The sequence below is a fragment of the Miniopterus natalensis genome, chromosome 2 (genome assembly GCF_054644295.1).
Source record: "Miniopterus natalensis isolate mMinNat1 chromosome 2, mMinNat1.hap1, whole genome shotgun sequence".
Lineage (NCBI taxonomy): Eukaryota > Metazoa > Chordata > Mammalia > Chiroptera > Miniopteridae > Miniopterus > Miniopterus natalensis.
Window position 1 is genome coordinate 146,336,618 of NC_142082.1, and position 23,603 is coordinate 146,360,220.

Consider the following 23,603-nt stretch of genomic DNA (forward strand, 5'->3'; position numbering starts at 1 on the left):
TGGGCCTGCCTACTCCCTGAGACACAACAATATTGAAATTACATCAGTTAATGATCCTGAAATGGCCTCTAAGTGTTCAAGTGAAAGGAAAAGTGTCTCATTTTAAATTGAAAGCTAAAATGATTAAGTTTAGTGAGGAAGGCATGTCGAAAGCCAAGATAGGCCGAAAGCTAGATCTCTTGCACCAAACATTTAGCCAAGTTGTGAATGCAAAGGAAAAGTTCTTGAAGGAAATTAAAAGTGCTACTCCAGTGAAAACACGAATAATAAGAAAGCAAAACAGCGTTATTATTGTTGATATGGAGGAAGTTTTAGTGGCCTGGATAGAAAATCAAACCAGCCACAACATTCCCTTAGGCTGAAGCCTAATCCAGAGCAAGGCCCTTACTGTGTCTTCAATCCTTTGAAGGCTGAGAGAGGTGAGGGAACTACAGAAGAAAAGTTTGAAGATCGCAGAGGTTGGTGTGTAAGGTTTTCAGTAAGAAGCCATCTCTATAACATAAAAGTGCAAGGTGAAGCAGCAAGTGCTGATGTAGAAGCTGCAGCAAGTTATCCAGATCTAGCTCAGATGATTAACAAAGGTGGCTACACTAAACAACAGATTTTCAATGTGGATGAAACAGCCTTCTATGGATGAAGATGCCATCTAAGACTTTAATTGCTTAAGAATCAAAGTCAATGCCTGGCTTCAGAGCTTGAAAGGACAGGCTGACTCTCTTGGTAGGGGCTAATACAGCTGTTAACTTTTAGTTAAAGCCAGTGCTCATTCACCATTCTGAAGATCTTAGGACCGTTGAGAATTATGCTAAATCTACTCTGCCTGTGCTCTATAAATGGAAAAACAAAGACTGGATGACAGTATATTGGTTGAAAACATGACTTGCTGAATATTTTAAGCCCATTGTTGAGAACTACTGCTCAGAAAAAAAGATTTCTTTCAAAATATTACTTAGTTCATTGATAGTGTACCTGGTCACCCAAGAATTCTGATGGAGATGTACAACAAGACTTACTTTATTGCTATATTTGCTTTATTGCAGTGGTCTAGAACCAAATCCACAATATATCTGAAGTATGCCTGTGTGTGTGTGTGTGTGTGTGTGTGTGTGTGTGTGTGTGTATATATATATATGCAATAGAATATTATTCAGCTACAAAAATGAAAGCAATTCAGTCATTTCAGACAACATGGATGGGCCTTGAGGACATTATGCTAAGTGAAATAAATCAGACAGAAAAGACAAATATCTTATGATATCACTTATATGTGGAATCTAAAAACGCCAAACTCATAGAAACAAAGTAGAATGAATGGTGCTTACAAGGGGCTGGGAGGTGGGGGAAATGTGAGATGTTGGTTAAAGAGTACGGACTTCTAGTTAGAAGATGAATAAGTTCTGGAGATCTAATGCACAGCATTGTGACTATAGTTAATAATACACTGTGCTGTATACTTGAAAGTTGCTAAAGGAGTAAATCTTAAATGTTCTCACCACAAAAAGAAATGGTCATTTTCTGACATGATGGAGATGTTAGCTAATGCTATGGTGGTAAATATATTGCAATATATAATTGTATCAAATCACCACAGTATATACTTTAAATTTACACATTGGTACATGTCATTTATATCTCAATAAATATGAGGGTGAGAAGACTAGCAGGCACTCGAATGACTGATAAGTTCAATAGCAAATGCATCAGGAGAATTAGAACCCAGAGAACTGGAATGTCATCTGGATAAATAAGATGTGGGAAGAGCCTTGCAAACACGAGTTTGATGAGCCAAGGGGAGGAGATGTGTGCTTAAGAAAAAAGGAGGCTTGTAGGCAAGAACATGTAGGGAAGGAGAGGGGAGTACAAGTCCCAGAGCGTAGGCTCTGTGGAAGGGATGCAGTGGAAGAGGAGACTGGATGGCCTTGGCCAGCTTCCTGAGACATGCACTTATGTGAGGGGTGCATAGGAGCTACTCCTCTAACCCATCTTGATTTTATTTATAAACTCCATATTCTTTGTATAAATCTTTTAAAATTATAAATGCAAAGTATATTTAATTTAACAAGATTTATAAAATGAAGAAATATGCAAAATAAAACTAATCTGTAGTATTATAAGTTGGAGCAAACTGCTATTTTATTCTACAGGAAATACAAATTTACATACTAGAATAATGTTCTATTCATAGTTTTAATTCTGCTTTTTATATGAAATTTTATCCTGACTGTTTTTTCATGTCATTAATTTTCAGAAACATCATTTTAATAAGCTGTATAGCATTCCATTTTTATGCATTTACCATAATTTAATCACTTCCTCATCACTGTGCCTTTAGATCATTTTCTTTGCTCCAGCAGCTTAAAAATGAGATAGTATAGATAAAATTAGAGTTCCAAATGTTTTAGTTGTTGACTAATGCACTGAGACGACTAGAAGGACAAACTTCTTACCAAACCCCTTTTTAACGTTGGATCCTGCCTCTGAGCAGCAGCAGGATGAGTACCTGGGGAACAGGTGCTACCGCAGAAAACTACACATAGCTTGTGGTGTCCTTTGTGTACAGAGATTATTTTTCCTTTGGGTCCCTTCATATCATTTTTTCCATAACTATTTAAATATGGGGAGGGGGCCCGGCCGGGCTTGGCTCAGCGGTTGAGCATCGACCTAGGATCCGGGCGATCGGGGTTCGATTCCCGGTTAGGGCACATGCCCAGGTTGTGGGCTTGATCAATGACTCTCTCATCACTGATGTTTCTGTCTCTCTCTCTCCCTCTTCTTTCCTCTCTCTGAAATCAATAAAGATATATTTTTTTAAAAAATAAAAAAAATTAATATGGGGAGGGGGAAATAATGTTGTAATGGAAACTATCTAAAATACCTGGCACTTAGCCAAACAACTGTTAGTTACTTTCTCCCTTCCTACTGCCTTCATTATATCAGGTAATCATAAAAATGTGGACTAAAGGATGTTTCTTGTTTTTAAAAATACACTGTCCAAGAACAAAATTAGGCTCAGTGCATAAGGTCAGGCATTCAGGATTGGCAACCATTTGGTCTAGCATTTGGTGTTGGCTTAGTGATAAAATCGGATTGTGTGGCTGATTCAATTGATCATGAAGAAACTGGTTGTTAAAGGGAATAAAAATATAATTAATCTGGGAGAAGTTTGATTAAGTGACCTCATATTGACAGGACCAAATGGTTGCCATCAGTCTGTGTGGTTAAGAGGTCTTCAGAGCTCCATAAAAGAGCAAACCTGTCTTTAAGAAACCCATAGGTTGTTTCTCTTCATTGGAAGGAGTTACGGTTTGCTCAGTTTTTTTCTTTTAGGTATTTTTTCCCTTCAGTTATCTGTGTGGGAGAGATGTGATGTTTTGTTAGTGGCTGAGAAACCTGCATCAAGCTAATGGGTGTTTCAGCAGAGATGGAAGCAATTGTTAGAATAAAACGGTTTGAAAGTAGATAGCCTGTCAGAGCTCTGACACTCGCTCAAAGCCAGTGGAAGCCTTCCCCCAAGACATTTCATGGTTAGGACCCACTCAAGGTTCCATCAGGTGACTGCTTTTTCAGACATATGGAAACTGAGGTATTCCATTTTTTATTGGCATCAGTGAGCTCATTTCCCTCAAAGCCATATTTCTTGTGATATAAGTTTGTCAGTTAGCTTGCAAATAAATACAGAATAGCTATTTTGATGGCCATCTTACCAGTCCTGGAATGCCGTTCAAAGCTCATGTTCCTGCATAACCAGTAAGTGAGCTCATCAAAATGCATAAAGACTCTTGTAGTGCTATATTAATAATTAGAAAGCTTGCGGTAAATCATTACACAAACACACTCTAGCCCTCTTGTTCCTACCAGATAGTTTTAGAAAATCAGCTTCTCTCTTCTCCTTCTGGAAATAATGAAGGTAGATCAAGAAGACAATGGAATCCTCGCTGCTAGAAAGTGGCTCAGGGAAGCCCAGGAATTAGACTTTCCTATTGTTACCCTGATGAAGAGCAGTGTACTTATTAGTGTAGAGCCCGCAAATGCTTCACATTCATCTAATATATGAAAAAAGCGTGCTTATTTTTGAAGTAGGTACTTGGTTACAATCAAATAAATGAATAGATATCTTAAGTAATTGGCTAGTATTTGCAGGAATAAGTCTGGAAATTTCTGCTAAGCTATGTTTTACTCTAGTGGCCTAGTTTTCCTCGATCAGTTTCAGAATGAGATAATGTCTTTTTCTGAATTCACATATTTCTTCATCTGTACTGTTCTTATGGGCCTCAGATCTACCTTGCATCTGAGTTATTTATGCTAATACTGTGTCTTTTTATTAGGCTGTGAGCTCTTGTGTACACCTCTATAATGTCTACTGTATTTTTTTATGATAGACATTTGATATGTACTTGTTAAGTGAGTAAGTAAAAGTATTCCAAGGCTCATATCCTACACATTAGCTACCTTTTAACGGGGAAGAAGCTGCAAAGATGTTTAAGTTTTAAGAGGTTTCCAGAATTTCATTTTATTAAATGCTTGGTTTAACTTGTTGCTCATACATCAGAGAGAGTTTCAATTCTTTGTTAAGCCAGAAGCATTTATTCTTAACACTGCATCAAGAGGCAATCGGAAATGCTCCTTAGGATTGCCGACAGTCTGTTTTCTTCCTCAACACTCTCTCTCCCTTGGTTTTGTGGTTAGATTTGTGATCTTCCCACCTCGCTGCTAACAGTTCCTCCTGCAGCTCCTCCTCCTTTTCTGTCCCTCAGTTTTTCCCTCAAGGACTGTCCTTGATGCTTTCTGTTCTCTCTATAATCTCAGCTTTAGTAGTTTCATCCAACCTGTTCCCATTTTAGTAGCATCTTGTAGTATCAGCTCTGATTGGCATCCTCATGTCTCCTGTCTTGCTATCTTTTTCCACGGCTTCTGTCTCATTTCTCTTTTTATCTGGGCATCACTACTAGCATAATTGCTATCCTGTTATACTCAACACTTCTAAAATGAAACCTCTGAATGTTCTTTAAAAATATCTTGATGTGTATGAAGGAAAGGACACATGGTTTAAAAATATAAAAAAGCATAGAACTTAGAATGAAAAGCAATAGTCCCCTGATACTTCCTGCTCACTGTCGAGCAGCCTTTAGAGGAGTTCCTCATCTGAACTGTGAAACCAGAAGTCACCTGAGAGACTTACTCCTCATATCTCCCAAAGATGGTGCCTGACTAGTACCATACCAGCTTTACGGGAAAGAAGTTAATTCACGACTTACACAGCAGCCTTAGGGCACCACGACCTAATTCTCTCATGAAACTCCCGTTGAGACAAGGTGCTGGGAGGGACCACTTCCAGTTCTGCTAATATGATTACACTATGCTTATTTAATTGGTCCGTTTTAGACGGTATCAGTCTAAAACTTGCTCTGATGGATGAGAGCTACCCTCCCATTCACTGTAATGTAAGATACCTTTTCAGCCTCCAGCAATATGTATTTCACCTTCATTGTTTTACCTACTATAAATAGTTTTTCTTGATTTCTCACCATGTAAAATAAAGATATTTGTTCTGCCCTTCACTTCTATTTTCTAACCTCTCTTCTGCTGTCTCCAACATCCCTCTCCCAACTCCTGTCTTCTGTCTTTCTATATTTCAGGGTTGATAGAGTGTTCTTTTCAGTAGCCATAATGAAATACTCCATGCCCTCTATTGAAAATTTGAAAATCCATATTATTTACATCATTGTGACCATGCAAATATTGTTTACTAGAGAGACAATAGTATACAGGGTGGGGCAAAGCAGGTTTACAGCTGTTCATATGGAAAAATAATACAAGAATTAATAAATAATAAAACAAGAAGAGACTCTGTGTTTTACATACTCACAGCTGTACTTTTGAAAAGAAGGAAGAAAGGTAGGGAGGGCTTCCTCCAGAACTGAAGTTATTCTGATTAAGTCAGTGTAATATTTGCAGGTTCGGAACACAGAAAATCTTGTGATAGTTGCTATTAAGGCAAAATACAAGGGACACATGGGGGAAGGTACAAAAAACAATGAGCAATAGGAGATCTAACACAGCTTCCGAGTCAAGAAAGGCTTCCCCAAGGAAGTTAATTTTAGTATGAGGCATAGTTGGATTAGAAACAGTTAACTAACTGGGTGAGGGTATGAGAGAGAGAAGAACATTCTAGGCAATAGGACACCATATGCAAAGACTTTTAAGGGGAAAAAAAATGATAAAATAATAATACTCCAGGAGCCACACACTAAAAAATCAGGTTGTCTCGATCTTGTTGTCTGTATGGTATGCACCCAGACATGTGGAATGTGAACTTGGCTGGTCTGATATCAACAGGGAACATGAAAGAGCCTCTTATACAGACTAAAGATAAGCAATTGGAAAAAAAAAACACAAACCCCAAAGCTTCTTTATTCCTATTTCCACTGTTTTTTCCCTTAATTAAAATCTTTATTACCTTTTCCTTAGACAATGAAAATCAGCCTCATGAACATATGAGGCTGCCTCTAGTCTTGCCCAGTCCTGTCTGTTCAACATATAGGCACTGCCTGTTTTCCCAAAGTGTACCTTGGGCCACATCACTCTGTTAACTCTTCAATGGCTCCAAATTGTCCACAGAAGAAAAGATATTCTCTGGCCTAGCCCCTACTTTGTAAAACTGTATTTCCCTCTGCTCCTTTCAAATGATCAAATGACAAGTAAACATACTTAAGTAAACTCTGAAGGGTTATTTTAGAGGTGGAGATGGAATTGACACATATCAAGTGTCTGCTATGAGCCAGACATCACTTCTGTGAGTCCTTGGATAGTTAACGGAAGCAGTTAACAGCACACTGTTGGGAGACAGAGAGAGAGGATTATTTCTAGCTCAGAAACAGAAAGCTCAGAGAGGTTTAGTAAAATATTCAAAGTTACACAGCTAACAAACCAAATAGCTGGAATTAACTCACCTTAAGTTACTCACTGAGACCTCAAGCAGAAGCTGTTTCTGATTGGCCAGGTGTTGGTTTTGAGAGGCAGCCTAGTGTGGAAGAAATTGGACCAGTCTTGGCATTGAAAGAGTTCTGGTCTATTGTGTGACCTTGGGCAATGGATTTGCTCTCACCGCTTCTTTATCTGAAACACAGCGATAAGAATATGGTGGTTATGAAGACTAAGTGATGTAATGATGAAATTATATTATGCTTTTTTAAAGAGCAGTCATTAACTTCCTAATTATAAACTATAAAGCAATGAAAATTTTCACTAAATCATCACTCAACTTGTGAATAAGATATTATGATTTTAAGAATTTATTTACGTGTTATTATATTTTATTTTTAAAAAATTTATTGAGAAAATAAGTCTTCTTATAAAATTTTGGACAATACACCCAAATCTGGCATAGTTATTTAAAAAAATAGAATGCTTTAATGAGGTTGCATTCCTGGAGCACTCACATCTAAATGTTGAAAGCAGACACCCCACAAGCTCAACAAAAGAGATAGGGAAATGACCTTGTGATTAAAAAAAAGTGCTGCAGATAATCTAGAAAGCAAATAATCCACATGTGGGTAATCAAGAGTCGATTAATTGTTTTGAGGATGTTTAATTGCCTGCTGTTTATCAGTATAATTTAACTACCTGGGCATAGAATAGCGATGTAAATAGTTCAAGTACTATTTTTATGAGAAATGATGTCAGGTTTTTATTAATGATAAACAGTATGAAAGATGATACTTATTATTTGACTTTGCCATTAAAAATATGCTCACTTAAAAAATGGATTTTCTTTTCATTCGTATACAGCAGCAATGAATTGATTTTCTCTTAGCTTTAAAGGGGAACAGGTTAAATTAATGATTAAGGTCTATTTTAGGTATGGACAGTCCTGGACATTTTTATACTTTTTATTCTTAGTTATGTTGTTACGATAGAAATAACCATTATGGGAAAGAGATGATCACTCAGGTATCTCATTTTATAACTGCATTTAATTTTACAAGGAAACAATTTGTCATTTTTCAAAGTGACCCTTTAAATGCTTATGGCAAAAGCCATTTTCAGCAGCTCACTCTGAAGCCAGCGGTCTGTGTGCCACTGTAGCAGGAACCGGTCTTAGTCTTAGTTTCCACACCAGAGGGAAACAAAGGAAACAAGACTCTGACATGTGTGAGCTTTTTTGCGTTCATTCATTTTCCTTTCTTGTTTGTCTGCTTGTTGGTTGGTTTTTAATGATCGCCTCAAAACATAGGTGCTTTCTAGAAAATCTACCCTCAACAGTGCCTTCCAGTTTTACGGTCTATTTTGATCCCTGGAGTATGACTGCTGTTGATGACTGTTGTTGGATGGCTCAATATCTTTCGGATTTTAGATTCTCTGTGCTTGGGGACAGCATCTTAATATCATCACTAGCTGGCTGTTCTAAATGTAGCTACTAAAAATGTTCTAATTGGGACTAAGGAACTAGGAACCAGTTCCTCACTGAGATATAATATATAATGAAATTATAGTTTTTCATAAAGCTTATTTTTAGTTGTTTACATAATGTGCCTACAGAGCACAAGATTTAAGTCCTTATACTCAAGACTAAATCATATGCGCTTATCATTCCTGTACTAATTTTTTGAATACTTTTCTTCCATTTGGAAAGTAATATGTTCAAACTTGGTAGTCCTATATGGAATAAAATAGTAAGGTTTTTCTCCCCTAGGTCTGCTGTTCTCTGTTTATCTAACTCAAATAGAAATCTGGTTTTACCTGACTAAAGAAAGTATCCAAGAAATAAAATCTTTGAAAATTCTTTTTACTATTTTCTGTTATTACACAATATGTAAAGCATAATATGTCTGCATCCGTATGTTATAACTCAGTAATATTCACATTTGTGTATGGATAAAATATACTTAACTATTAAATTGTGGATCAGATTTCAATTCTTCACTTGCTAAATACTTACTGAGAAACAAAGCCTATCAAATAACTTACAGATGAGGGTGTTTGTTTTATCTTTGACTTTTAAAAGAGCCACAAGCCAAACAAACTTGCCTTCTGGTGAGAACTGCGCACTTTGTCAATTCAAGCACACTTTCATTTCCTACTGACTTTCACCAAAGTAGAAGAGTTTGCATAAACCAATCAAAATGATCAGGAACATTAAAGTGTAAAATGAAGCAAAATATATTATTTGACTAGTTTTTCTTTTCTGTCCTACATGGTAGCAAGTATATAATTTGAACTATAACACATGTATACTTATATATTTTGTAAATTGAGTCATATTTTAAATAAATTAAGACAATTCACTACCTAAGGAATGACTCAGAAAATCCTTCCGAAATGTGAATAAATGTTCTATATCTTGGTGTTTTCAAAACTCCGGTCATTTGTGTATCCCTTCATAATGCTGTCATATTCATATGCCAATATTTACTTAATATTGTTTCTGTAATCCCTCTCCCTTTTTAAATTTAAATGTTAAATTCAAATTTAGTATCACTTGCTATAAATGGAAATAATCCAGAGATATGAATATGTAGCCATTAAAATAAAGGATTTGCCTATTGTCACATAATATCATTATAGACCATACTGGGAAGCACTGTCCTACATGGGTATAAATTCAGATTTTTATAAATTTAATTTTCTTAAAATAAACACAATTTAGATAAATAGAAAACCCCGTGAGAACAAGAATTACTTCTGGTTTGTTCATCCGTGTTCCCCCAGCACTTAGTGCTTGGCTCATAACAAGTATGCAGTAAATGATGAATGGTAAGTCAACAAGTGATGCATATATTTGTGTATGCATCTTCTAAAATACTATTTAGTAATAATTACATGATAAGATAATACTCCAACTGTATGTGAAAATACATTGTGGCCAATATAGGTGCATCCCCAGTCTTCAGAAAACTGAGTAATACGATGCAAAGCATTTCTAGTCTTTAGTGAGTATGTTTATAGATCAAGGCAGGCTGCTGTATTGTAAATAAAAAGAAGTGGAGATGAGACCATATAGGAGTAGGCATTGTGACTAAAAAAGGGTGATGAGAGAAAATAAGAAATAAAAATTGAAAAATATAGGGTGTCCCCCAAAAGTGTATATACACTTTGAATAATTATCAAGGCAGTGTTTATTAAAATACATTTCATTTTCAAAATTGAGTTCTCGGCTATTAGTGCGTATTTATGTCATGGGATCCGAGGTAACCCTGCAGCTGTGTTCAGGCGAGAGACAGGGACTGTTTAAAGCTAACTGCAGACCCGAGAGCTGCTTCAGTGGCTCTGTCCATTAACAGTCACCTCCAAACCACCAAAGCCAGTGACCAGATTCCTCTAAGCTGAGATGTTCTGAACATACTCCCATGGCCTTCTTCCGAGAAGCTGACTTCTGAAGCTTAAATCCCAACCTATTTTCTTTTGCCCATGCACTTAAGAAATGACATAATCCATTTTCTGCATCATTTGGGTTGGAAGAAAAGCCCATAGAAAGCTGAATGAGCGTAGCGTGTTGGTCCCGTTTATAATCAGGGTTCATCAGCTGGGGAGGCCTTTGAAATACAAATAGGCTGCTTCATAAAACCTCCGAGGCCCTAGTAAGTGGAATGAACCCACACGTGTCGGGAAGTGAGTGGGTAGCTGACTTGGTCACTAGCAATTACTCTGACAGTGGCAACTACTGACATACGGAACTGACTCTTCAGAAGAGGCACCACAGAGACAAAAACATCCCTAGTTCAGAAATCACGTTCAAGCTTTGCAATAATATAAAATATCTATTTTGTCGGCCTATTACCTAATCTAAGAGCATGGTTTGTGCTTTGTTTTAGTGAAGGGACTCTGGGCTTATCAGAAGCAAATGAATGATTGCTTATTTCTCTTTTTCTAAACAAACAACTAAACTTTAGTTAGTTATTCAAAGAATTGCCTCTTTCAAATTTGCACATAGGAAAAGAGGAAATTAAAAAAAATTAAAGGATTATATGCTTCCAAGACTTTGGAGTTAGAAGAGATTGCAATAGGCAGGAAGCAGCCTCTGCTGAGCTGGAGCGAACTGCCTGGGGGCTTCCCTTCAGCCGGATCCCCTCCCCCGTGAGGGACAGCATCGTGCCTGGCCACTGCGGCAGGACGCGTGTCGCGGCGTGGGAAGCATAGGAGAAAGGGCTAGCAGCCTTGGCGAGTGGAGTCTTCAGTCACAGCACAAGGCCGGGAGATGGGAGTGGGTGCATGTGAATATTATCGGCGGCTACAATGGTGCAGTGCCATCAGATCACTTAGCAGGGGCTGATTCAACCCCAAGGCACCCAGAAACCCAGAGGTATTTGAGAAGAAGGGGACACTCTGTAAGGCTCTGGGAATTACATTTCCCTCCATGAGCAAAGGAAGAGACTTGGATGGTGTTGGATGTTCCAATTAGGCAGCAAATGGAACCAGGAGAATACAGGGCTTATGATATTTGGGAATAGTAATAAGTTACTGGAGGAAATATATGAGACTCAAGATACACTGCTCTCTTTGTTTAGAGAATTTTGCCAATTTCATGTGTCTACATGCAGGCAGCCATGAGTGTATAGATAACCTTCATTAAATCCCATGATAATTTTTGAGGGTTGAATACGGTAATATATGCAAAACCCATTAAAAAAGTGACATGAATGGCCCTGCCCGTGTGGCTCAGTGGTTAGAGCATTGGCCCAAGCATGGAAAGGTTGTGGGTTAGATTCCTGGTCAAGGGCATGTACCTGGGATGCAGGTTCAATCCTCAGCCCTGTTCGGGCACAAGCAGGAGGCAACCAATCTATGTGTCTCTCTCACATTGACGTTTCTCTCTCTCCCTCCCTCCCTCCCCCTCCCTCCCTTCCTTCTACTCTCTCTAAAGATCAATGGGGGGAAAAATATCCTCAGATGAGGGTTAGCAAAAAAAGTGACGTAAGTGGCATATATTTTCAGAAAGATGAAGCATATTGATGCATGAATGTATTGCCATATATTGATGATGAATGATGCATTAGGTTGTAATTTCTTGGTCATACTATGTGTCCATTCCAAGTAGAGGAGGAATGTGCTCTACAGCATCCTCTCTCAGGAACTGTGGCTGGTTTTCAGAGCCTTTGAAAGTTGCTGGTCATTTTGATGGGGAAGAATACATGTGAATCACACACTGCATCTCTAAGGCTCTGCCTAGCAGTGACACATGTCACTTCCTAATTAGCTTCAGGAAGTCCCGTGGCAATCCTAGCTTGGGAATGTTTGGTGAGCAGCACTAATGACTATCACAGATGGTTTCTTTCCATTTTCCTATAGTTGGATGACTTTTGCAACAAAAAAGCTGTCTAGATGTTTCTCCTGTTACCGATACCACTATATTCTTTCTGTATAGCTTCCAATAACCAAGTAGACTCTCTTGATCTTATGTCTTCTCAGTTGTTAGGATTTTCTGGCACTAAAATGTTAATAGAATATTTTTGTTTCTTTGAGATAAAAGCAGTAATTATATCAGAGCCCATTTTGGTTTTCTTTCCCCCACAGACATTGATGAGTGCTCGGATGGCTTCGTTCAGTGTGATAGCCGTGCTAACTGCATCAACCTGCCTGGGTGGTACCACTGTGAGTGCAGAGATGGCTACCATGACAATGGAATGTTTTCCCCCAGTGGAGAATCGTGCGAAGGTCAGTATAGAAGACCTAGAGTTTAAGGACTCCTCTTGAACCTGAGGAATATACAGTAAGATGTAAATTGCTGCCATTGATCTAATGTTTATAGTTGTGTGATTATGCAGCAGTGATTGGAAACATGTTAAAATCTAACTTTTGCTTGCTAATTATGATCATTGATTTTTAGGTGATTAAAATTTGTGACACTAAATCAATTCTCTGCAGATATCTGCAGCCATTGAAGGGATAAACCCATAGTATCAGATACACTTTTGAACGGCAGCATGCAAAAATATGACCCCAGAAAAGCTAGAAAAAACAGATGAGGAAAGCAGGATAGAGAAGGAAAAGGGGGTAGAGGAAATATGATGGTGGTGTGGCCAAGTATAAAATGCACAATACACGATACTCTGCGCCATTCCTAACATATCACCTGCCTGCAAAGTAAGAGATGTTTACTGGATGTTGCATGTTGAATACAGAAGATAGGGTCCCTGCTTGAGAGAAGAGTTCAATCTGATAGGAGTGGAAAATTCAACCCAATTATATTCACTTATTTACCATTAATTTTGAATTAATTTCAGTGAATTGACAGACAGCTCTGCTTCTCTGTACCCTCCGTAAAGGGCACAATTTTTAGACAGCAGGCAGAGTAAGCAGAGCCCAGTGAATAATTGCCAGGGAAACTGCCTACACTGAAAGGATTTGCCATCAAATGTTAGCCACAGGAATGGAGAGCAAAACAAACCTCAAAAAGTCATTATTTTCTCCATTTGTGTTTATACCTTCATAGAGTAACAGCCTGAGAGAATAAATGTGGCTAAAAGGAAAGCCTTGGAGAATCTAACTTAACAGTGGTTGACACCTAAATGATAAGATATCTTTCATCTTTGTGCCTCAAAAGGTTTTCACAGGGAGAAAAGTGAAAAAGACTTGGGTGACAGATGCAAGGCCCCCAGCATGCTTCGCCAGCAGCTGCAGAGCTCTGGACCTTGGGCAGAGGGGCCATCTGGGTTCTTACATGGAAATGAGAATCTGCTTGTCTTACCAGGGGCTAAAACCTGGCATTTGCAAATAACCACTTAACTTTGGTCTGAGGGCTTTACCTTGCACTTGTTAATGTTTCAGAGTGAGTACTTTGAGCCCTGTAGATAATTCCAAGAACCAGATTGCAGTTCAAAAAGCAGATCAAACGGTGTGATTTTGCTCTTTCCTGTTAAACTATTTTGTCTGTATTCTATAGTATATTATATTCTATAGTATATTATGAGACAGAGTCTTCTTTTTGCCTTTTTTTCTGAGTTACACACATAAAAGATGAATATAAGCTGGTTATAAATAAATCATGCAGAAATATATATATTTTAAAGCTGAAAACTCATCTTTATTTTATTCCCCCTCTCCCTCATCCTTTCCACTTCTCCTCTGGGGGTAGTCTGTGTTTCATTCTGCTTGGTATCCTTGCACACCCTTTTCTGTACATCAGAACATGGATAGAAAAAATATACCTCTGCTGACCATCTTACTTTACATTTGTAACCGTGCTCACTGTCTTTTAAACTTATGACCACAGATCTCAAGAGGTTTGTATCAGTTATCTATTGATTACCCCCCAAAATGTGGCAGCTGAAAACAGCAAAAAATTATCTCACAGCAGCTTAGGTGTAAGCCTCTGGTTTGAGGTTTCTCATGAGGTTGCAGTTAAGTTGTTGGCCAGTCCATGGTCTCATCTTGAAGACTTGTCTGGGGTAGTATTGGAGGGAATGGGAATCTGTTTTCAAGGTCACTCGTGTGGCTATCGGCATGCCTTGTTTCCTTATCACACGAGCCACTCCATGGGGCTGGATTCCCCTGGAGTAAGCAATTCAAGAGAGAGCAAGGGTCCAAGATGGAATCCACAGCCTTTTTATAACTTAACCTCAGATGTGACATTTCAGCACTTTTCCCGTATTCTGTTAGAAGTGAGTCGATAAGCCTGGCCCACCTTCTAGGGAGAGGATTACATAAGAGCCTAAATAGTAAATACCGAGGATCGTTGGGGGCCATCTTATAGGCCACCTACTGCAAGGGCCGTCAGCACTGTCCAGCATTTCTATTTTATTTCCTTAGTAACTTTCCCTTGCAACTGTCTGATACAACCAGTCTCCTCCAATCTCAGGTACCACTTCCTTTCTCTTCATTTTCTGTTGATGGCCCTCCTTATTTGACCGAGAAAACAGAAGCACCTCACTTCTGTACCAGGACCTGTGCCCGCCGACTCTCATTTATGTCTTTATCTGCTGCTTTCCCTCCCTCCTGTTTCACTGAATGAAATTTCATTTCTCCTATCAGAAAATAAGCCCTCCCTTGTACCTTGCATCTCACCCCCTCTCACCTACGTGAGGTCTTTGGTCATTTCTTCCTCTTGAAACAACTTTCTTCCCTTGGCTTTGAGGACGCCGCTCTCTCCTGGCTTTCTCATAAACCCTACCGGCTTCTCCTTTCACTCAGAGGAAAGGAAAATCCAAACCCTAACAATGGTTTACAAAGGCCTACGTGATATGGCTATTAGCTTTCTTGACATTTCTCAAATACACCCAACTGATTCCCTTCTCATGTGCTATTCTTTTTGTCTGGAATGTTCTTCTCCCAGATCTTTGCCTTTTTTTTTTTTTTTTTTTAATTTAGATTTCCTCCAAAATGGCTTTTCCTGGACTCCCAATTTAAAATAGCACCTTACCACAGACACCATTCACTTACCCTGTTTCGCTTTTCTTCATAGAAATTGCACATTTCCCTGAAATGTTTGTATGTATTAGTTTGTTTCCTTGCTTATTACCTGATCTAGAGCATAAGCTTCAAGAATCATGGAATTTGCCCAGGCTGGTGTGGCTCAGTTGCTTGAGCGTCGCCCCCTACACCTGACTGTGGTAGGGTCAGTTCCTGGGCAGGGCACATACCCAGGCTGAGGGTTCAATCCCTGCTCGGGGTTCATACGGGAGGCAACCAATCAGTGTTTCTCTCTCACGTCGGTGTTTCTCTCTTTCTCCCTTCCTCGCTATAAAAATCAATAAAAAATGCATACCCTCAGGTGAGGTGGCGGGGGGTTAGGTAGGGAGAGCCATAGAATTTGTTTGCTTGTCAGTCATCAGTGTCTACAACAGTTCTAGGCACCTAGTAGATGATATATTTATTTTCCTAATGACAAAGAGATGTATGGTGGATGATATTTTAATCAGAAGTGTGTTAGGAACATAGCCTAGCACATAGTATGATTTATAGTAGATATGTTAGAAGTAAATATATATGTGTGTGTGTGTATATATGTGTGTATGTATATACGTGTATATATAGTAGTGATCAAGACAAAACACAATTAGTGCATTCATGAGTATTCAGTAAATAACAAAGAAAATTAAACTACCCATTAAAGATGAAGACAATATTCTATGAGATGCTTACACAGAACAGTGGACGTTCTTGTTTTTTCAAAACCCCAGTTCTGGAATGATGATTCTTCAGTTACCTTCCAATAGAATTTATAGTGATTATCACAAAAATGAGCTACCCTTTCAGAAGACACGGTGCTCTGAAGGATTCTTTAAAAGAACCCACCTATGTTATATATATTTAAAAAAACTAAAATACTTCTTCTAAGCACCTACCTATTTACTGCAATTTCAGTGATCTGTAGAAGTGTCCGTTAGTATGTAGAAGGACACAGTTTTAAGAGGATGATTATTTCTGAGCAAGCACCATGTTTCTGTTTCTGAACAACAGAAAAAGTATTTCAATGTGGACAAAGCCACAGCAGTGGATTCACAATTACTGTGAAGATTCATACTTGAAGACATCAATAAACAACTGTGCACTATTTTACTGTTTTTTAGGCTTCGGTTGTATAATTTCCAACATACATGTTGATAAGCTACATTCGTACAAAGTGTATGCTGTTTTGCTCATCCATTTATCTCAGAGTGTAGACATTTAATCCCCAGGCACTATGTCAGAGTAACACTTTCCTTGTCTATATCATCATTTCTACTGTGCCCCAAAATGTGTGTCTTTCTCAGAATAAAGCCTAGTACTTTTTTCACATATATTTTTTTTATTTTCATGCCCATGTTTTACTTAATTGTCACTGTTCTTAGCTTATAGAAGAGATAAAATATGTACAACAAAAATTGTTATACGAGATAGAATGTGGTGAGTTTTTTAATAGAGGAGAAAGCTACAAGGTTGAAAATGATAAGCACTTGAGAAAAATATAAATTCAAGGCTGTAAGGAAGCAAAGAGAGAATTTATTTCCTGTTTAGGATCAAGAAAGGCCAGAGACATAGAAGTATGGGACAGATTGAGGACTCTCAGGGGGAAGACAGGGTGGGGAGGGGGTGGGAAGAGATTAACCAAAGAATTTATATGCATATATACATAACCCCTGGTCACAGATAATAGTGTGGTGAAGGCCTGGAGGGAGGTGCAGGGTGGAGAGGGTCAATGAGGAAAAAATGGGGATATCTGTAATACTTTAAACAATAAAGATAAATTTAAGAATATATATATATGTACCTATATATTTTTTCTTCTTTTTTTTAATCTTCACCTGAGGATATTTTTTCCATTGCTTTTTAGAGAGAGTGAAAGGGGGGGAGAGAGAGAGAAAGAGAAACATCATTGTGAGAGAGACACATCGATTGGTTGCCTCCCTCCTGTGCCCTGACCAGGGCAGGAGGTCGAGCCTGCAACCAATATAAGTGCCCTTGACCAGAGTCAAACCCTTCAGTACATGGGCCAACACTCTCTAACCACTGAGCCAAACCACCTAGGGCAGAAATAAATACATATTGAAGAAGAATTTAAAAAAAAGAAAGGCTTGAGTATCTAGCATTTGTTTTAGGACTTCAAATAGGATACAATTATTGGCAAGTTGAGATGGGGAAAGAGAGTGCAAGCAAAGGAAGTAGCTTTATGAAGAAGTTTGAATTGGAGTCTCAAGGACAATTTTTGAGAAAGGAAATGATGAAAGTATATCTTCACTAAATTCATATTTCAGCCCAGTCCTTTTTCTGAACTCCAGACCCATATATCCAATTACTTACTGGTAAGACAGCTCTACTTGGAAGCCCAGAGGAAAGTGTAATTCAATTTTCTAAACTAACTCATGTCTTTCCCCATCCCTGCCACCCACATCCCCCCCTCAGCAAAATCTTGCTTTTCTCTCTGTAAATATCATCAACACATCTTCCAGGCTAGAAATCTGAACTTCTTTCATGATCCCTTCCTCTCCCTAATCTTTGAACCCAACAAATCACTATGTTGCATTATCTCTGTCATTTCTTTCTTGGAAGATTCTCTCATTGCTGTTTCTTTCTGTGCATCCCCCGTGCTCCCATTCAGAACAGCATTGTGCTTCAGAGCACAGTCTGGGTGCCTGACTGCTTGGGCTCCCACCTGAGCTCTCCATACCTTCACTGACTGTGATCTTGGAAAGCCATGCAACACTTCTATGCCTCAACTTCCCAATCTATACAAAGGGGATAATGATTGTACCTCCCACAGTTCTGGTGAGGAATAAATGAGCCATTTATGAAAGCACTTAGAATTGGGTAGTACCAACCACTATATTAGTGTTTGCTTTCATGAAGTGACCATCTCTTGCCTGGATTCCTGAAAGAACCTGTTGATTGATCTCTTGGCTCCAGATTCTAATCCACTCAAATTCTTTTCCCAGTATGAAGCCAAAGGAATCTTTCTAAAATGGATAGATGGTTATGATTTTTTTTTAAATTCTCTAAAATGACATTGTATTGTCTTTATGATAAAGTTCAAGTTTCTTAACATGACCTTTACCAAGGCCTTGAGTGTCTCTTTAGCTGCATGTTTACCTACTCTGCTCTCCCTAGACGTTCAACTCATACCAACATTTCTGTGCCTTCGACACTTCTCAGTGGCTGTAAACATTGTGCCTTCAAAACACACACTTGCCTCTGACTCTTTACCACTTCTTTGCTCAGCTAAAGCTTATTCATAGTTTAGTTGCCACACCTGGGGAGTGTATATGTGGGCAGAAGAAAGATCCTGAAAGAGCTACCGAGGAAGTATGCGATAGGAAGCACGTAAAGAAAATTTACCAGGGAGAGGGAGTAAACTGTGCCAAATGCTGCTGCTAGATCAAGTTAGATGACAACTGAGACTTGACCATTGGATTTAGCAACGTTTTTTCCAATCACTCCCTAAAGGAGTTATCAATATTTTTAAAGTTGGAATTTTTATATTCCATACTAGGTTTTTCAAAGCAGAGTATATGCCCTTTCTGTATATTTAATTTAGGAACCATACATTATAGTAAAACTGAATTTCAAAATGCTGTACTGCCACTCAATTGAGAGTAGTCTCTGCCATGGGAAACCCAGTGCAGAGAAGGAAATAAGGCAGGAGGGTTCAAATTCATTCAAACCCCATCGGGTGACAAAAGGTAATGATTAGGCCATTTTGATGTCTCTGCGTACATATTTCTCCATGTATGACAAGTGCATGTCAGCCTTTGTTGTGAGCAGCTTTTTAGTCTATTTTCTAAAATTATAAGTGTTCTTTATTTAAGAGCATGGATGTCCCTGGACATCTCTTCTTTGTCTTCTGCAGCAAATCCAAGGACTCTCTCTGCCCTTAAGGGGGAAAAGCATTACCTTGTACTAGAGCTTTTATTTTAAATGTCAGACAAAATGAAAATATTGTAAAAATCCAACCATTACCATTGATGGAATACTGTTGTTAGTAGTGGATATTTAAAGGGCTATGTAGAAAGAGGTTTTTGTAGAGTTTGTGGTCAGAGACCAAATAACTATGGTTAATGTTTTTCCAGCTTACTATAATTTCTAATCATAAGAGTATTTAATGGGAAAGGAAGATCAACTCATCACATATGCCTTATTATTAAAGTATCCTCATACTGGCTAACAGTTCTCCTTTTGACCATAGTCTGTAATTATAAGCAGTATTATCCTTGGCAGATCAAGCTAATAATATAGTTCACTGTAGTTATAATAAAAACCTTTTAAGCCATTGTCTAAACTCATTGATTTCCTTGAGATGGGAACTAATAAAAAAATCAAGGTAAATAGAAATATATCATATGCCTTATTTTCAGCAATGCATATATGACAGAACTTAAGTACTTCAGGTTTTAAATATGGCTGAACTATAATCTTGACTAGTCCATGTCTCCAATATTGTTGAAATCAAGCCACATAAGAAAGATATTTACTAAACTATTTTGAAGTAAAATCAGTGCATGTTTCTCCTACTTAAAAGCCATACATTCCGTCTTCTCTCTAACCCATTTTTCCTGTTATGATTTAATTCTCTCTTTCTGGACCTTTACAGAGGAAACAGATGAAATGGGAAATAACTGCTTACTGCCACTCATACAGTATCCCTGAAATGTATTTTGGCTTGTGGCCTTTAAATGATGGGGATAAATAAAATGAATCATGCCTCCTCCTATGGTCCTGCTCTGTGGGTCAAGATGCTTGCTTTCCATCTGTATGGAAATGCCCTAGGCGGTGATTGCCGTGGACTAGGCGAGGTCGGGTGAAGAGGGCGCAGTTGCCAATTGAGCCAGGCAGGATATGAAATGATAATCTGAAATGGAAAAGTTGACAAGTGGTGGATTCTTTGTGAGAGACGTGGCGATTGCTGATGGTACCTTGCCCTTCTGTGGGTGAAGAGCAGGGTACGAGGACAGTGTGGAAATTCCTAGGCTGTAAGGAAAGGACACCGAAGCGGAACGCTCAAAAGAGCTTACATGTGGGCGGCATGGCTGTGAGAATAGGGCTTGAAATTGGATAAAATGCCTCAGGCTTCCCACGACATTTCATCTCCCACTGAGAAAGGACTTTCTGTACGTACCATTTTAACACTGAGAATGATTTCCTCGATGAAGAATCAGGCGCTTTTAGAATTTCCACTGCCAAACTGTGTTTGCTGGATAAAGTGAGTCCTAATCTTAACTTTCAAAAAATATAAGTGTTTCATAAAGCCTAATGGTAGTTAGAGAGATATAAAAGTCAGAACTATAAGCAAGGTTATCTGGTGTTTGAAATCAAGCAGGATCATATTTTCCTGTGCAGTCCCCCGAGGATGAGCATTGCTTTGGTCAGTGTCCCAGGCAGTGCTGCAGGAAGGCCAGCACTGATGCATGCTTCATGTCAGGCCCAACTGGCCTGACTGCGCTCCTTTGAAGCTGAGCGTATTCTAAGCACGCGGCCTGCTGCCTTTTCTTGGCTGTAGATATCGATGAGTGTGGGACCGGCAGGCACAGCTGCACCAACGACACCATTTGCTTTAACCTGGATGGTGGATATGATTGCCGATGTCCTCACGGGAAGAACTGTACTGGGGACTGCGCCCATGACGGAAAAATTAAGCACAACGGTCAGATTTGGGTGTTGGAACATGACCGGTGCTCTGTGTGCTCATGTCAGGTTGGTATCGATAAAACATTTTAATCATTTTTATTGAGGTGTAATTTGCATAGATTTCAAGTGAACAGCTTAATGAACTTAGAAAAATCCATATGTCCATTTAACCACTGTCAGTATTAATAGAATGTTTTCATCTACCCAAACTCTTGCCTCTGTCCTTTCTTAGTCCCATGCCCCCAACCCTCAAGCAAACACCATTTCCAGTCACTGTAGGTTAGACCTGTATTTCCTAGAGCCTCCTATGAACGGAATCAGAGAGGACACACTCCTTTGCGTCTGGCTTCTTGTGCTGAGCATTATGTCTTTGACATTCGTTTGTATTCATGACATATATCAGTAACACTTCCTTTTTATTGTCGAATAGTATTCCATTGTATGGAAATGCCACAATGCGGTCATCTGTCTCACGTTGATGAAATGTCGCTAACTGTGCTGTGGTTTCTGTAGCCACGTCACGTTTGCACAGATGCAAAATGAAGTAGAATGGACATGCTGTGGCCTAGGAATGAAAAACACCTCTTTGGGCTATTTCTCAGTTTGAGAGAGAGGTTCTGTTACATGTACCCAGTTGATAATAGACTTAAATTGTGGTAAATGAATAACACTATGTACCAAGGGCTCACCTATTACAAAAGACATTGAAAACAGTTTGTACAAAAACATAAGGTCTAAAATATTCCATAAACTTAATAATATGTAAGACTTGTTGACTAGCTACTAAATACACATGCCCTCACACAAAACAAAATTTAGTTAGAATTGCAATCACTATCCTAGTAAACAAGCACATTTACATTTATATACACACACACATTTGTATACACATAAGGACCATGTGGTTGTTATCATTTTATACAGGCCTTTTCTGGAAAATTTCTTTTTGGTCGAGTAGAGTGTGGAAAGGAAATTAAAAGTTCTCCAGCTTGGGTAATTTCTATATGTTACGTACAAAATGGAACTTTTAAAGAAAATCAATTAGATAAACTGCAGATTATCTCAACTTTCAAATCAATATAAAAGATTGTATGTATATATGATATGTAAATATCATATATACCACATATGTGTGTGTATATATGTACACACACATACACATGTTAGTATATTGAGAGATGGAGGCTTTTGCTGACCGCTTTTCTTCCTTCTCATACAGAATGGATTTGTAATGTGCCGACGGATGGTCTGTGACTGTGAGAACCCCACGGTTGATCTCTTTTGCTGCCCTGAATGTGACCCAAGGCTTAGCAGTCAGTGCCTCCATCAAAATGGGGAAACCTTGTACAACAGTGGCGACACCTGGGTCCAGAATTGCCAGCAGTGCCGCTGCTTGGTGAGTTCAGCTACATGAAGTACAGGGAGAGCTTAGGCCCGGAATCTCCATAGGGAAGCAACCGCCCTCCCCCATCCTCCAGGACCCAGTACCAACTGAAATCAGTTCCTAATTTGGATTTTTTCCCCAAGTCCCTATACTAAGAAACCTATAAATGGGCATGGTGTCGGCAGTTACAGAGAGTGAGCCTGGTTAGGATGCAAGATGATGGCTGTGCAGTCGGGACCTGAGAAGGATATTCTGGGGTAGATGATGCATCATGTTGTGAAGCTTTCCAGGAGTTATCTCCAGAGCTCACAAGAAGGAAAGCCTCTCCAGTTTCCTTGGTCTCATTCAGGCTATGCTTACTTAGGCTCCAGCATCAGAACAGATACCTAAATATATATTATGAATACAACAATGGTATTCATGAAAAACATCATTTTTTTCCAAGTAGAACTTTTGTTAATCCATTTCTATCACTCATACTGAGACTTAAAAAACAAAACAAAACACTCTTTTTTTCTTCTAAAGATTGTTACTGTCGACGCTGTTCTGGTGGGCACCCTGTTTTAGACATAATATGGATATGTAATAAATACTTATTAGAATGTTAGAATTGAATGTCTATATATATTTATGAAACTTCTATGGGAAACAACAGGTCAAAAAAGAAAATATAAACTTGATAAAGAAAACACCAGTCTTTTTTTCATTTGACCAAATTTCTTCTTTCTTTCTAGTAGTTCAAATGAAAAGGAAAATTTGGATTATGTGTCTTTCTAGGAGAAAGTTTCACAGATGCTATTTTTAAAGTTATGGCTCGTTTTCTTTCTATTTGTGCGAGGATATTTTTAAGGCAGTGCTTTTTCGTTGCTTCCTTTTTATACTCTCAGCCCAAAAATCAATTGAAAGAGCAAGGTCAGCTTCTGTGCCTGAAGGCTGCTTTCATCTCCAAAACCATGAGATTCAGAGTAATGGAGAAAATAGGAAACAGGTAGCAACTACATTTTAGAAAGATCCAATTCATACAATTTTCCCTGGTGGAATAAAAACGACTGAAATCAGGTCCTAATTTGGGTTTTTCCCCGCAAATCCCTAAACTGAGAAACCTATAAATGGACAAAGAAAAACTGTCAAATACCCTTCATATTTCAGTTTATTTTCTCATAAATGGACAGAACTTTCTTTTATA

The 23,603-nt window shown here is 38.6% G+C and overlaps 1 protein-coding gene across 2 annotated transcripts in view; it reads left to right on the forward strand.

Moving 5' to 3' along the window:
- NELL2 (neural EGFL like 2) overlaps positions 1-23,603 on the forward strand; it is a 285,918-nt gene that overhangs the window by 251,239 nt on the left and 11,076 nt on the right. For both annotated transcript variants that reach the window (XM_087814712.1, XM_087814711.1), the window contains exons 17-19: positions 12,511-12,651; positions 20,906-21,099; positions 22,253-22,429. In XM_087814712.1, the coding sequence (XP_087670838.1) occupies positions 12,511-12,651; positions 20,906-21,099; positions 22,253-22,429 (512 nt within the window). The remainder of the gene's footprint in view (positions 1-12,510; positions 12,652-20,905; positions 21,100-22,252; positions 22,430-23,603) is intronic.